This window comes from Labrus mixtus, chromosome 12 (genome assembly GCF_963584025.1).
Source record: "Labrus mixtus chromosome 12, fLabMix1.1, whole genome shotgun sequence".
NCBI lineage: Eukaryota > Metazoa > Chordata > Actinopteri > Labriformes > Labridae > Labrus > Labrus mixtus.
In genome coordinates, this window is record NC_083623.1 from 12,920,257 (window position 1) to 12,936,466 (window position 16,210).

The 16,210-nt window shown below is 37.6% G+C and overlaps 1 protein-coding gene and 1 long non-coding RNA gene across 4 annotated transcripts in view; one reads left to right on the forward strand and one right to left on the reverse strand.

Annotated features, from left to right (window-relative positions):
- Nucleotides 1-16,210, forward strand: part of cmtr1 (cap methyltransferase 1) — a 54,264-nt gene that overhangs the window by 30,259 nt on the left and 7,795 nt on the right. Inside the window, exons 1-2 of one of the 3 annotated variants that reach the window (XM_061052047.1) lie at nt 14,074-14,494; nt 15,919-16,020. In XM_061052047.1, the coding sequence (XP_060908030.1) occupies nt 15,924-16,020 (97 nt within the window). In that variant the 5' untranslated portion in view covers nt 14,074-14,494; nt 15,919-15,923. Of the gene's footprint in view, nt 1-14,073; nt 14,495-15,918; nt 16,021-16,210 lie in introns of those variants that run through there. The other 2 variants (XM_061052046.1, XM_061052048.1) reach the window with 2 other exon arrangements.
- LOC132984970 (uncharacterized) lies at nt 7,283-12,201 on the reverse strand. Its single transcript, XR_009675010.1, has 2 exons — nt 11,669-12,201; nt 7,283-9,838 (listed from the first exon to the last, which is right to left on the reverse strand). It is a non-coding gene; the product is annotated as an uncharacterized LOC132984970 (long non-coding RNA).

Sequence of the window (16,210 nt, forward strand, 5' to 3'; positions counted from 1 at the left end):
ATAATGTAACGTTATGTTATCTCCCTCAACTGAGTTTGAATAATGTTGCCTTTTATGTTGCATTATTATATCTTTACAATGAAAAAAAGAAAAAGTGTTAGTATTGCTGCTGCTCAAGGTTGGTCTTATTTTAACCACCAAAATGTCATTGAACAGCTCATCATATTATTTTTTAAAAGCATTCATATAATCTGTAATAAGTTCAGTTTACAAAAAGTATCAATAGACAAATGGAGCAACATCAAAAGTTCACAATTTCACCAGTTTTATGAGAGGTGTAATGTTTAGAAAATGGAAAGCGTAAACCACAGGTGTAAAAATAGGGTACCTTAGTAAATAAACTACTTTCTCACAAATGTCATAAAGTTTTACTCCTTAGTGTACTCCTGAACAGAGTAAACCTTGTAAACCTGTATTTTTGGGGGGTATGGTGTATATTATGGATTGTCATCTGATTTTTATGTCTTACTGATCATTTTCATTCTTTCTGAAACATATTGTTTGAAGAAAAAAAAAGACAGGAAATCCAAATCCAAACTTAGGTTGAGTTTATTCATTGTTTTATTCAGTTGTCTTCTTGTGTTTTCTGGGAGTATTTGGATGCCTTTGATACCTTGCATTATGTCTTTCATCTTTCGGTCATTCTTCAGGTAAACTTGTCAAAACAGTATTAAGAAAGCTGTGACATCCAAACAAATGGATCATTGTTTTGTTTTTTGTTTTTTTTTATCTCGATGATGATCTGTTGTTTATTGTAGACAAAGAATGTTTGTTGTGTCAATTAAAATCCAAAGACCTGTGTTATTGTAATGTCTGTGAGTTCCCACCAAGTCTTTCCTGTTTGGGGAATGAATGAATTACAGTAATGTGTTTCCAATGTGTTATACAAGAAGTCATGGATTGAACTTCAAATTAAACCTCTCTCTCTCTCTCTCTCTCTCTCTCTCTCTCTCTCTCTCTCTCTCTCTCTCTCTCTCTCTCTCTCTCTCTCTCTCAGACCTCTGACGCCCAGGGAAACAAATGACACATTATGCTTGTGGGCTGACCTTAAAATAGCTACAGTTTAGCTGCGGTTAAGACCGCTCACCTGATTCAAAGATCCTTATATTCCTGTTTCCATGTCCAAGTAAGTTCAGCTGGGAGTGTGGATTGTCAGACATGTACAAACTTATGGGAAAAGAATGACAGAAACACTGTGACTCTGTAAAATCTTTTTTGAGCTCTGCCTGGAAAAGTCTGGAGACACCTGTTTTCTTTCATCATTCAAGGTGTTAAGAAAAGTGTGAAATCCTGATCTGGCAATGTCACAACAGTTTTGATTTGACTGGATGTCGATGTATTCGGTGTCAGCAATTCATTAGTGCCAGCTGACACGAGCCATGGCTGGCTGTTAGGACGTGTCCGTCGCCTTTCAAGAGGAAGGTCAGTGACCTTTGACCCTGGAGCTCATCAGTGGGTCAAATGTCCATTAGAGGCCCTTCTCTAGGAGGTGTATTCCCACAGTATCTCTGCAGTAGTTATTTACAGATGAAGGCTGCTGATGTGTGTCCCCCTGTTGACCCTTTTGATTGTCTTTGCTTTATAATGAACAGTTTGTGGTACAAAAAATCCCTAAGCAAAAGACAAAAAATGTCATAAACAGTTTGAATATACTATAGTTGTGTTTAACAGTATTGTCAACACTCCTCTATGAGCATATTTTTATGTATGACAAGGGTAATACAATATTCTCACTTTTATTATTTAGTCTTTCACCAGCCTTTGCTCTTGTGCTCAAAGCAGGAGAAATAAACACTTATATCTGCCTTCAGCTGCTATGTGCATGTGTCATAAACCATATTTTAACGTTATATACAAATTTATAAATTATAGTCTGTGTGTTTTTATTATATGTGTTTTAATACCATAAAGATTGCATTACTATCTTAAGGGTCATTTTTACCCTGAGGCGCCATTAGTTGGATCATCACAGCTCGTCATGATGTACTGTGTGTTGTTATGTACTATGTATACTTTTAAGAACGTCTACAGGTGACTCTCGCGTCAGCTGTCGTGAAAGGGGTCAGGTCTGATAGGGTCACACAGTCATGGTGGGGACACAGGTGGGATAATCCAGCCTGTTAACCTTACATGGGAACATTTAATGTACTGTACAGCTTGTTCTGCTGACCCAGACCTGAGGAATGTACACGACAGTGTGCTTAACTTCTTGATAAATTAATTACTAAGACTAGTGGTTTGACTGTTTCTTTAGTATGACAGCTTTTAAATATTTTGTAAGCCCCATAATGAACATTTTGTATTCGATGGAATCACACAGAAAATGAACAACACTCATTAACGTCTCTATCTACAGAGCTTTACAGGGCTTTTCAGCTCGTTGTTATGATTTTATGGATAACTACTTTACTGTTTAGGTTCTCTCTAACCACTTTCATCTTAAAAGTTTTCATCTGCTGCTTTTTGCTGTAAAAGAAATAATCTCAAAGCCTTGTGTACAGCACCAAACGTCCGAGCTTGTGGAGCCAAAAATAGTGGTCAAAGGTCAAAGTGACTTTAAATAGATTAAAATGTTGCTCTTCTGGACATGTAAACCAGTGTTTACTCAGCGTCACCATATCAGCCTATGGCGATAATAAGGCAGAGCTGTAGCTGTATTCAAGCTGAAAGCAACAATGAGGACTTATCATGTCCTATAAGTATGTACACAATACGTTATACATTCAGGAAATATTTTGAATTCTCCATGTGAAGATAAACGTTTTGTCATCAAACCATTCAGTCTGTAAATGGTCACACTGGATGGAGTCAGTTGAGATTAAACATGACTCAACATCTATCTGATGAGATTCAAAGGTCATAGGGTTGTCCTGTAAAAACCCACGGGACCACATCACAACTTGTTTGCCAAGAACAGAGATTAAAGCTTTAATTATGTTCACAGGCCAACTCTCAAAGATGTTCCTCAGAGACTCTCTGCTGAGTGCAGCTTTAATGAACATTAAGAATTACATAAAACTGGGGGGGAAAAAAAGAGTGTAAATCACTGCTCAAATCTGGAGCGTGTGAGCTCATTTTCTTAAAGCGTTTCATTTGTGACCACTGAAGAACATTTTGCAAATCTTCTTTAAGATCAGACAAGACAGGTCAGAATATCGAAGCTCTCTTTTGGTTTATTATTTGCATCTTTCTGTCAGAAAAAGGGACTGAGAGAAACAGTGTGCTAGACTCAAAACCTTTCCCAGAAGATGTCAAAGGTCGGAGACAGAGACGCTGGGGGAGAGGAGGTGGAAAAGTGAAAAACATCTTGGGGGGTCTTGAAGCTTCAGAGCAGGTAGTTTGGGTGTCAGGCACCTGTGCATGTAAAGTGCAGAGTCATTAGAGCAGCTTTAGTGCAGGAAGCAGAGGAAAGTACGTGCTCTTTTACTCATGCTGCCATGCTTTAAAGTATGACTTTTCCTTCCATTGATTTCTCAACATATTTGAGTTTGGATGTTTTTTTTTATAAACATATCTGGGGACAAATTTTTCATTATTGTATTTCAGTTTTATACCTGTAAGAGATCTTTTTTCAAACAGCATTATAAAAGACTCACAATCAGCTACTTAAGTCCAGTCACAACATGTTGATTTTCACACCTCATCAACTCTGACAGTAGACCTGAAATAGATCGAATGTGTCCTGGCAAACACACATCCTGTGTTTGGTAACAAGGTGCCAGGTAGCATCACGCATTCACGCAGCCCCAATCACTCTGTCAATTAGCCAAAAACACAATATTCATGTGTTTAAATACAAACATTAGCGCTCATCATTGGTTGCTATTTTACATTTTAAGTTATATGCATTCAGAGTTATATGTGTGTTTTATACGTTTGCGTGCTTGACATGCGCTTGTGTTTGCATGTTTGGGGACAGAAAAAAATAACGAGCTCCTGCACACAAGAGGTGTTTTAATGAGCTCAAGGAAGAGAACACATTTAAATTAGACTAAGCTCTTCCGCTACAGAAGAGCCATTAAAATGAGGATATATGTGCTGTGTCACTGAGTACACCCCACACACACACACACACACACACACACACACACACACACACACACACACACTGACACACAACCGACAGGTAATCCGACAGGCTAAAAAAGGATTTTTGCTTTGTCATGCCAGCCAGACGTTGAGTGTAGCAGTGTGTTTTGTTTTTTTTACCATGAATTACTACAGACAATATTCAGACTGTTTGGAATGAAACCAAATCTTTAAATAGGAATTACATTTATTTATTTTTTTTCTGTGAAATTAAAATGACATTTTAAAGGAATTAAAATAACTGCTTTATAAGTAGGATAATTCAATCTGAGTTCTACTAATCAGTGTACTTACATTCTTATTTTAAGAAGTTCTTCTTAAGTTAAAATGAGAAATCATTCTAAAAGCAAACAACTGGTCAGTTACACTTTTATGGCGCATCACTGGAATCACCTAACGAATACAAGCCTTGTCTTTGAGCTCTGTCTTTTGTTTCCACCAACTCCTGAGGGATGGTATCTTGCACTTTGGCAGCTAAGTACTCTATCATCTCTTATAAACTGTGTCTGATGACACTTTGGGGCTGAACAGTTGAGGTTCTCTTCCGCCTCTAACGATGATGTCTGCACTGTCTCAGAACAAAACACACCCTGTAAACTTTCTGCTTTTGAAAGTTCTTCTTTCAAGAGGTCAAAGGTGAAGATGTGCCACTGAGGAACCCCCTCGAAGCGGATAGGGATTCTTGCTCAAATTCATTTTACTGAGGAGTTAATCTGAGTCTTTTTAGGACTAGAACTCAGAGCGTGTAACTTGTAACTCATGGGAACACTGCTTGACAGTGTCTCCCCATATGACCTTGGTTATATGGGGAGACATATATGGTTGTATTAGCTATTTGTTATGTACATCTTTTTATTTTCTTAAGTTAAACAGGACAACCTGACTATCTATTTAGGAGTGTGAGTATATTGGATTATAATTTATTTGTAAAGATGCATACATCTGAATTCTTCGCCTACATTGCTATCTGACCTGTTGCCCTCGCTTTAGTTGCCTTTAGTTGACATCTATGAGGCAGCCATTAAAGAGCGTGAAGCAACACCTGATTCATCATACCTTGGTATTTGCATTAATTTGATATGCTACATAACACCAAGATATTTTACACTCACAACTCCTTTAGGGTCACACACACATATGGACGTACACACGTGCAGTATTGGGACTTTTTAAAGACATGGAGGACATGTCCCTCCTCCATCTCTCTTATCCATTTTTTGGGGTGGAAAAGACATTCAGCTCTTTGTTGCAGGCTGTAAGTGATGGTAACAAGAGCCTCCTGAGGAGAAGCCACTGAAACAGACACACAAAGGACCTCTGTTTGTGTGTGTGTGTGTGTGTGTGTGTGTCTGTGTGTATGTGTGAAGAGAGAGAATCAGGGGGAGTAAGAAATTGTGTCCGTCTGACTCCTGACTCTTCTCCTCCCTGAGGTGGGGAACATGATAAACCCCCCACATGAACGGACAGGTTTTCTTCCACAAAAGGCTTCTGACAGCCATACTGATGTTTGTAATTCTTCCAACTAGTGGTCAAACCTGTGTAAATTCCCTGTAGGTGTTGGAAGCTCCCAGTATATTTCCACACATTTTCTCCGTAAAGCTCAACTCTTAAAGCCCTCATTAAATCCAGAGTAGCACAACTGTAACCCCGGCTGGCTCTCACTGGGATAGATTTGGGTTTGTTTCCAAAGCAGCTTAGATCTATAACTGGGTCAGAACTAACTAACAACACCGGAGGTGACTGTCTGACAGACAGATCTACTTGGCCGAGTTGAGCGATTGGTGAATCAGCAAGAAACTGCTGTTTGGAAAACAAGATTGATTTCAAGGTGTAGAGTAACAAACCACAAACCTCACAAGTGACAGACTATTAAAAGTTAATGTTCCCCAGAAACTTGAGCATCTCTTAGAGGCTTTTTTGATTTTCTCTCAATTACTTTTTAGAACGGCGACATTTGAAAATAAGTGGAGTACCAAGAGTTCAAGCATTTACATTTGACCTGTAAAGCTTAATGAATATAAATGTGTAATTTGTTTATACTAAAAGACATCCGTGGTTGGTTGTTGTGTCAATCAACACAATGTTGATTTTAACCCATTCTTATTATTTTTACCTTCCTTAATCTCAATTGCTATGCAGTTTTGTGCTTAGTAACGGCAGTTTAAAAGTAATAATGACGCTAAATAGCCTATACACAAAATAATGACTTTCTGATAATCAACTATGTGCCAACAAAATGACTGAAATAAGCTCTGTAAAGCTGCGTCAATAGCATGAGAAGTAATGCCTCTTATTGACATAAATTATAGTGTTATTCACAATACATTTTTCATATGATTGGGCAAACTGAGAATGTCCTCATTGTGGGATCATTAAGGTTCATCTCATCTTTTCTTATCTTTTCTTATCCTATCCTTCGAGCACTGAGGACGTGCCGGAATCATTAATAGATTAAATCAAGATAAGCAAATTTAATGAAATGAACAAACCTGAATTGATTTTATTTCTTAAGATCATTGCAGTAATATTAACATGGCAATAACGTGACGCTATTGGCTGCAGCCATTCATCCATTATCTATACCGCTTTTCCCATTTGGGGTCGTGGGAGGCTGGAGCCAATCCCAGCTGTCATTGGGCGACTGTTAACCACTCAATCACAGGGCTGACATATAGAGACAGACAACCAGCCACACTCACATTCACATCTACGGGCAAATTTAGAGTCACCAATTGACCTATAGAGCGTGTCTTTGGACTGTGGGAGGAAGCTGGAGTACCCGCACATGCACGTCCGGCAATTTAATTGTTTGATTACCAAAACAAGAGACTAATTTGTTAAAGATAAGAGGTTGTAGAAAAGTGAGATCATCAAATTGTGAAATTAACTATTTGCAGCATGAAATACATGAGTTTCCTTTTGCAACATTCCTCATATTTTTAACTTGTTTTTATTGGAATCAATGGTTGGCAATCTTGGAGTAAATACTTTGTTCACGAATCAAGTGAACTTGTCAAGGGTCAGGTGGTTCATTTCCAATGATCACATACTGCACTTAATCCTTTTTTTTTAACACTGATGAATAACAGAGATCAGAAATCTATGCTGACATCTAGTGCATGATCATTGTATTTCTTCTCCAATTTCACTATTCTCTTCAGAAAGTCAAACGAGACACATGCCACACCTGAGCAGTTGTTCATAACCGTATTTATTCATTCTTGCCCACAGGGTGATTTAATCATACAAAATAGTGCATGTTCAAAGGTGCTTCTTTTGCATTTATAATGCTTTACATCACTATGGGTCATACTCTTCATTACAATTCCCCCCAAAAATGTAGCAGTAAATTTTCAGACAAAATCTGTAACACGAGGTCCATTATTAAAAACAAAACACATTTAAAATGTATCAGTGGATCTGATTGACACAAGATTATAATACCCCAACAAGTTCATTAAACCCACAATTTAACCCATTTGAAAAATACTGCACCCTTGAAATGTGTATAAAAACCAAACAAGAGGGATTATGTTTGATTGATTCCCAGCACACTCCCTGACAAGTCTGTTTTATTTTATACATAATAGAAAAATAGAAAATTAGATGTAGATTTTATCCAAATGAGCTGGTTTTATGGGTGGCGTTCAAGACATCTCATGCTTTTATACCATAAGGAAGAATATAAACTGAACAAAGAAGCAAAACATACATAAACATACAACAAAAATAAATGATAAATGACCCCATCATTTTCAAATTCCCCCATCCATCATCAACTATGTCCACCTGTGTGAAATCCCTTGTTCAAGAAGAGTCCCAGTCAGCTTCAAAGAACATAAATAAACACAGTTGTTTCTGTCACGATATTACGTGTCTCTGTTTCAGGGTCATTGACCCTCCTTATATGTCAGAATAAGCTGGTCTAAAAAAGATGTGTTTCTTTAAGAGGATCACTGTATCACTGCACACACCTGGTGACCTGCTTACACACTGATCTCCTCCTATTATTCAACTAACCTGCCTTTTTTTAACCACAGCAGGACAGAGTATAACTGCTCATTTTCATTCTTCGTCGGTGATATATGCTGTAAAGGTTGTATTGTTTTCATTCAAATTCAATGTGAACACAAATTGTAGCTAAGTTAAGAGACCACTGAGGTCATTCATACGTCATGTCTGACACTGGTGTGCAACCAGGAGAGATCCGGGTGGATTCACATGTTCAGGTGGTTTCCAGGGTGGCTGACCTGGTTCCTCTGCCTGACAAAAACACAGCAACGCCGTGTGTCAATCCAGCTAGATCTCGCCCCGTCCAGCGCACAACAAAAGCTGGTAGCACCCAGTGTTGTGTTCTACTAATCTCATTCAGCATTAAAAGTGATATATACATGAATATATACAAGACATGTACATAAAAGTGCAAAGTAGCATTGTTCACGCATCAAAAGTCAGACTTTTTTTTATGTTTCTGTTGGTAGAATATTTTCTCTCAACATTTTCAGGAGGTGTCAAAAATGTCATAACTAACACTGTACAACACCAGAATCAAGAGAGATTGAAATAAATATGCCTTGATTCTCTCAGTTTAAGCAGTTTCTCATGCACTATCCCTCCACATCTATAAAGAGAAAACAGGCCAAGACGTCACAAACTTGGCTGTGCGCTCTGAGTTACATCATGGAAATTGCCAAAATGCCAGAGGAGAAGTGGCGATGATTAATTCTGGGGATTTAAGGAGGAGATTTCTTGGGGCTCAGCTCAAGCTGCGTTTTAAAAAAAAAAAATGTGATTAAAGACCGTTGGTATGCTTGAAAAAATAAACGGTCAATTTTGTCTCCCATGGTAAGGCACGGGACATAGGGAGGAATTAGGGTGAAAGTTTAATGCCAACCAAGTTGAACAAAAAAATCAATAGCTGCCTTTCTGTTTCACTGCATATCTGTCACAAGAAATAATACTGCACTGTGCTTAATGAAGAGGTAGGTTTGTACATTCTGAAGATTCTTTTCATGTCGAACACAATTGAATCGTCTTAAGTCGAGAACAAGGTTGACATTAAACTTAAACCACAGGGAGGGGATTATTATCAAATATGCACAGCTAAAAAAAAACACAGAACATTTTCTGTGTTCTATTTTAGGTGTAATTACATCTCTCAGTTTACTGAACTTTTTCTTGTTGATTTTATATAGACATTTTGGGAAATGTGTTTATTTGCACTCTCACCAAATTGGCTAGAGAGCTGGTAGGCCTTAGCTTAGCATAACCACTGAAAAGCTTTGTTAAATGAAAAACAAAACAAAACAAAACCCTCTGAGGCTCAATATTTAACACACCAAATCTTGTGTGTTTATCTTTTTCAAACAATAGCTTAAATTGACACATTTTCTGTTTTATGAGCAATTCTGTGACTCTGAAAAAAAAAAAACTTCCTGGAGTCTCCACGGGTTGCCAGGCAACCACTTGGATACAGGGAACAATAAGATTAAACACACTTCCCAAAAACTTCAGCTTTACAAGTGAAAGAGGCTTGTGTATGTTGGCGTGTTCCTGGGTGTGTGTCTGCGTGTTTGTACGTGTTTCCTTTTTCATTTCATCTGAAGAGGTTGCTCGCCGGCTTGCAGTGCAGTGTGAGCTGGCGAGAGCTGTAGCCCGACAATCCAATCCCCATCAACCCCAGCATCATGGCCATGCGCTGCATCACAGGGGCTTCGCGGCTTTGCAGCACGGTCTGGGCCGCCTGGGTCTGAAAGAAAGAAAGAGTGGTCACTACCCACGTAAGCTCGACCTCCACCACCACTACATGTGATCCGTGAACATGACCAAATAGATTCCGGTCCTGATTCCGGCTGCTCTGCGTGGACCACCATCACACGTCTCATCCCAGCTTTGTCTTAACACAAGGGAAGAGCCACACTAGAATCTCTGTTTTGTGAAGTCTCAATACAAATGGGATCAACACATAGCCTAGCCTACTCTGATATAATGGGTTAAAGTCCTGTGCAGATTTGGAGACATCTCAGAAATTTAAGCAAATAACTAAAGCCACATTATCTTATAAATTCAATCATTTTCTTAGCTCATCACTCTGATACTTGAAGATGTGAAGATACTATTTTCTCCCTCCCCAAAGTGATACATAGACATTGATATATACTGACCTCCCCTCCAGTACCAGTTAAAAAAATATTGCCTTAAAAGATGTGTCTATACCTACAAGTAACACAATTTGTTGACTGGTGCTTTGATTGGCATTCTCACTGATATCTGATAGCCTACAACATTTAGATATTTAAGTTAAATATCTAGTTGGGTTCTTGTGTTTCCTGGGTTCTTATAATGGTTCTTGTGACGGTCGGGTTATATATGTCTGTTGGGTATCGTGCACTTTGGGTTCTTTTCTGTTGAATTGTATTTAATTATTCTTAGTATTTTGCATTTGTTTGTGCTTGCTGTTGTTAATGTTCTTCTGTGTTTGCTTTAGTTTGTTCTTGTTTTTGCTGTTTGTCAAAGCACTTTGTAAACCTGTGTTTTTAAAAGGTGCTATATAAATAAAGTTATTATTATTATTATTATTATTATTATTATTATTATTATTATTATTAAACACAGAAAAGCAGTATAGTCTATCAGTTTCAAAAAGAATTCTAGCTCTGTGAGTAGCTGCTGAAAAGAAAACCATGTGTCACCAAATTTGGTGAATAGTTTGGTGAGTTTTTGAGATAAACATGCAGATTAAGAAAACAGACTGCGAAAAGTCATCCTTTTCTAGATTTGATATCCCTCTGGATGATCCCAGAGATCATTTTAAGAAAGCTGAAAAGCTAATGAAAAAGTTGACATTTTGTCGTTACAAGATCTTCAAAGACATTAAAGGAAAGGTCATTTGTATAACCCTGACCTGTGTGTTATTAACCTGCCCGTGAGAATTATCTAACACCCAATCTGATGAGCTGGGACCAAGATAGTTTGGCCATTTTTAAAGCGCACGCTCATCCACACTGTGGGCTCTTAAATCCAGCTGCAGGTCTATGAAAAATCCAGCAGGGTGATTTGGAACATGGATCTCATGCGTTTCCTCTGAAGATCCAATTAGAGGGCATTCACCTGACCCGGGTTAACGAAGTACATCTCTGATTCAAATCCATTCAAAGTCAGTCGGCTGTAATCCTCTGCTCTAAATCCTGCCATGACACACACAAATGGGCACTTTGTGTGCAGTGATGAGTCAGTGTGAACTTATTGGGTTAAAACAAGCTTTCGGAGCAATGAAATGACAATTCAGCACAATGCTGTTTTTTAGATTCATTTTTCTGTCACTATGTTCATTGTTTTGCACCATAAAGGCAAAACATATTTCCTGATGCTAGACCTGTTTGGCAATCAACCACAAATATGACTCTCATGGTTACAACTCTGCTACTCTGCTTTTTACAAAACAAACTTTTTCCAGAATCAGTGAGGAGAAGGAAATCTGCATCAACAACTTAACAGTTATAGTTATTAAAGGATTTAATGGAATTAGCACCAAACCAAGGATGTAAAGTAGAAAACTGTACCAAAGCGTTTTACTCACCTGGAGGTATCTAATATATCCAGGGGTCAGTCTTGGGATGCGGAAAAACATAGTTGTTGCTTTTTCAAGTGCTCCTCAGCTGAGACCAAAATAAAAAAAAGCCCTCAGCCGTGTTTGCTAGGCAACTTTAGACTCTAAATCCCTTTCCTCCTCGCTCTCTCTGTCTCTCTGGCCTCTGTCTTCTCCACCAGGCTGATTGAGGCAGCAGCAGCAGCAGCTCTCCCCTGTGTCCAAACACACCCCTCTTTACACTGACATAGACACACACCTGGTCTATGATGATCCCCCTTAAGGGAGAGCAGTCCCTAGAGGTGGTTTATAAAGCTCATGCTTCATTGCGTCAGCTGGTCACATGGTTCTGGTCTGTGTTTGTGTCTTTACGTGTGTATCTGCATTTGTGTCAGTGGAGGATTAGCAGAGCAACTGGAGTTATGGTGGACTGTTATGTACCTGCAGGGAGATGATCCAAGTTCACTGGGCACCAATTGCAAAGGGACGACACACACGCCAAACAACGGATAACAAAAGCTATAATGACGTCTGCAGAGCTCACTAAGAGCCACTTTAACAATTAAGTACACTGACATGCCAAATTCAACGTTAGGTTCTAGCACTGAAGTACACACGCAGAAAAATACAAATATTCAAATCAGGATTGCACTTAATCAGCTTTTAAGTACTAAGTCCTGCTATTTTTTTTATTTTTTATTAGCTACTTTATTTAGCTTATTTTAATCACCAGATGACTTTATTAGATTTAAGTATCCCTTACCCGTTCAAGTAACTATTATTTTAAACATGGATCAAAACGACAAAGTACAATTATTTAACAATTCAGACAAAGGTAGGAGTAAAGCCTTTAACAAATAATATCAAATAAACTTGAAATAATTGTGCAAACTAAAATTCCCTTTCCAAAGTGTTTAATGAATAGGTATGCTTCAGTACAATTTGTAGACTATTGCAATTAAGAAGGCATAAAAACAATGTGTCAATGAAGCTATTTCATTAAGCTAACCAAATGTTTGCTTGTAATGTGAAATTTATTGAAGAATTACTGTCAGTAAGCAGAGCTCACCTCCTCCCTTGTGTTTCTCCTGAGTCACGAAAACAGGGTATTAACACTGTTTCTAAGAAGGATCTTACAGACTCATCTATGAAGGCACGCGATGCACAGTCAGCTTTGTTTAAACTGAATCACGAAAGGCAGAGCATTGACTTTAAACTATGTCTCGATAGAGAATGTACTACATCTTGCTCAAATTTTACATTTTGAAAATACAATAAGAAATGATTCATGCAGACTCTAGAGGTTAGTGTTCAGACAGTTTGGATACACTGAGGAAAAGCATTGAAGCGTGTCTTTACAGACCATTAGAAGGCACGATTGGCAAAAGCTCAATGATTGTTTTGACAAACAGCTCAGGCTCAATTAACTCACATGCCAAGAACAGATTATCCCAATGTAACAGACTTGCAAGACTGATTAAAAGACAATCTAATCACGTAATCAGGTCCAGACAATACAATGCAATTAAAAAAGAATTTAGCTCCAGCTGATGCTTTTTCGAGACCAAAGGAGAATCAAAACCGCCTGTACGCTGCTCAGAAGCAGTGTGAGAAGCTGAGTTGTCACTGTGTAATTACTAAATTCTTGTGGTAAACATAAACTCATTTGTTGATATCAGATAATAAAGGTAGACCTGAAAGTTTCTGATATTTCCACTTTTGCCTTCAGTAACTGCAACCATGGTTTTAACATTTCATCTATCCCTGAACTTAAGATAAGATAAAGATAAGATAAGATAAGATAAGATATACTTAATTCATCCCAGCAGGGAAATGTAGGTGTTCCAGCAGCCAGCATACATACAAACACACAACACAACACATATATACATACATATCCCACCCATACAAAAAAACATGAGCCCACAATACAGTTTGATATATGATATATGAAACTCAGGCTAAAGTTTAAAAGTTTAAATGTCTTCTGTCCTTACTTAAAGGGGAGTCGTTATAAAATTTATCTGCCGTAGCCTCCCACTAAAAACACTCTTTTGTTCGCATACAAGATTGTGTAAGGGATGCATGTTATTGTCCATAATGTTCAACAGTTTCTGTATCATCCTTCTCCCCATCACCACCTCCAGGGGCTCCACAGCAGTCCCCAGCACAGAGCCAGCCCTCCTAATCAGCTTGTTAAGCTTTATTAGAGTCACAAGGTTATTATGCAACGTGACAAAATAATATATACAAATGTCTAACAAATGATCATGAATAAAATTAATACATTGAATAACAAAATTTACTAAAATAAAAACAACAACAAAATCACACAGGCACATGTTTAGACACGCCATACGTCACGGGCGTCATCACTACGCGTCGTCAGAAAAAGAAGGACCTCGAACATTGGTCGAAACAGGACGCGGGCTAATGTAAACTTCAAAAAAAAAAATTCTGTATTTATCACGAAAGTTTCCACGTTAATAAAAAAAAAACTGAATCAACTCGTAACATATGCGGAGTTAACTTTCTGTCGCGGCTGTCTCGTCACTGAAGAGTGAAGGTTTTTCATCCGAGCTGGTAAATAAAAACAAACTAGCTGGCTAACTTAAGCTAACCTCTGAGAGCTGCTACAGCTGCGCAGTTTCGTTTCACAGAAAACACAGAAAACACAGATAACACACCCACACTGACATCAACCAGCCAAGCCTGTTTACTTTAGCTGTGTGTTCCTACTAAAGGGGATTTGAGAGAGTGGCATGGCCTCACTTTGATGTCTGATTTGTGCTAACAACAACAACAACAACAACAGAGGTAAACACTTTAAAGTTTATATTTTAATCTCTTTTTAATTACTTCATCATCACAATCTTACAACGTCGAAGGGTTAAGACATAATATGGACAAGTGGTGTTGACTAGATACACAACTTTGAATGAAACGTAAACAAACAGCTGATTTAAGTTAAATAATCGTGTTTGTTGTTTATATTTTACTTTATGTGAAAACTTGTTGATAATTTGCATTTTCGATGTCTGGACTGCTTTTCCTCATACAAACATTAAAACACTTTCCAACACCTAAACACACTTTTTATTTAGTTTTCCTGTTACATCTTTGTTTTTTAGACCACAGAAAACAATAATCTACTTTGCTCACTTAAAGTTAATAGTTTGATTTTAATTTATTTATTTAATAGGGACAATGCAATTTAACATAATTTCAATGCAAAGCATGAATCTGATGTGCTGCATCAAGAGTTTATAGCTATTTCCAACTCGTGTCCCCAGTTGGGCCTTTGTGTAAACAAACAGATTAAAATGCACAACAATACAAATGTTATAAACCAGTATAAAATAAAGTTTGAAGATATTAATTAAAAGTGGGTACAGCAGTATAGTTTGTGAGTTTAGAGCAGAAGTATTCCTTGTTGTTAAGGCTGTTGAAACCTGGATCTCTGCTTTTTGTCTCGTCTTCATACATATCATTTATGTATGTTGAGCAGTACTGAAATATTGTTTACCGTGTGCATGTTATCCATTAGAGTTGCAACTAATAACTACTTTATTAGTTTTTATTTCACAGCTATCTTAAAAAAACAAAGTCTATGAAGTAGTGGTCAAACCTTATGTGAAATATGTGTCTAGAAAATGTAAAGAACTGAGGTGTTATTGTCAGAAAGTGTTTCACGTCTCTTAATAAATGAGCAGCACAGCATGCCTACATCTTTCTCTGTGGAGTTAAGAAAATAACATAATTAATGTATCCTCATAAAGTGTTATGGGGTTTTATGTAACTGAATGTTGTACATTTTAATCTGTTTGTTTACGCAAAGGCCCAACTAGCTATAAACTCTTTATGCAGCACATCAGATTCATGCTTTGTATTGAAATTATGTTAAATTGCATTGTCCCTATTAAATAAATAAATTCAGATTCAATTCAAATAAGTCCATCCATTAAGCAGTTCATTGTGTGGCTGCTCATGAATCAGCAATAGAAATCATAATGCTTTGGCCTCTCCTCAAACGTTTGTCATTCTTTCAGACCGTATAGTTCAGTCTGCTCCTTTTGTTTCTGACTTGTACAATAACGTCGACTCTCTTCCATTTGATCAAGTTTAAATTATCTTACCTTGTAGGTTATTTCTGTTCTAATGTTTTTTTTTTATTGTCTGTGTGCTTTGCATTTTACCCGTAAGACAGAATTGTATTCTTATTGTTCTTATTTCTGTTTCAGCCACAATGAAGAGAAGAAACGAAGTGCTGGCACCACAGCTCGAAGCAAAGAGGCCTCGTGAGGACAGCAGCTCAGATGAAGAGTCACAATTATCCAGACAAGGTAGATAGATTATTTCCCCGGAAAACTTTGTCTGCTACGAGTTTAGATGATTTTTTTGTAGTGAGTGTATACTCTGTTGTGATCTTACTAATGTGACACAGGAAATCTTTTAATTCGCTCCTCTAGATGGGATTATGGTTGATTTTAAATACTTTTATTATCTTTCAAGTCATCAGTAGAGATACGATTT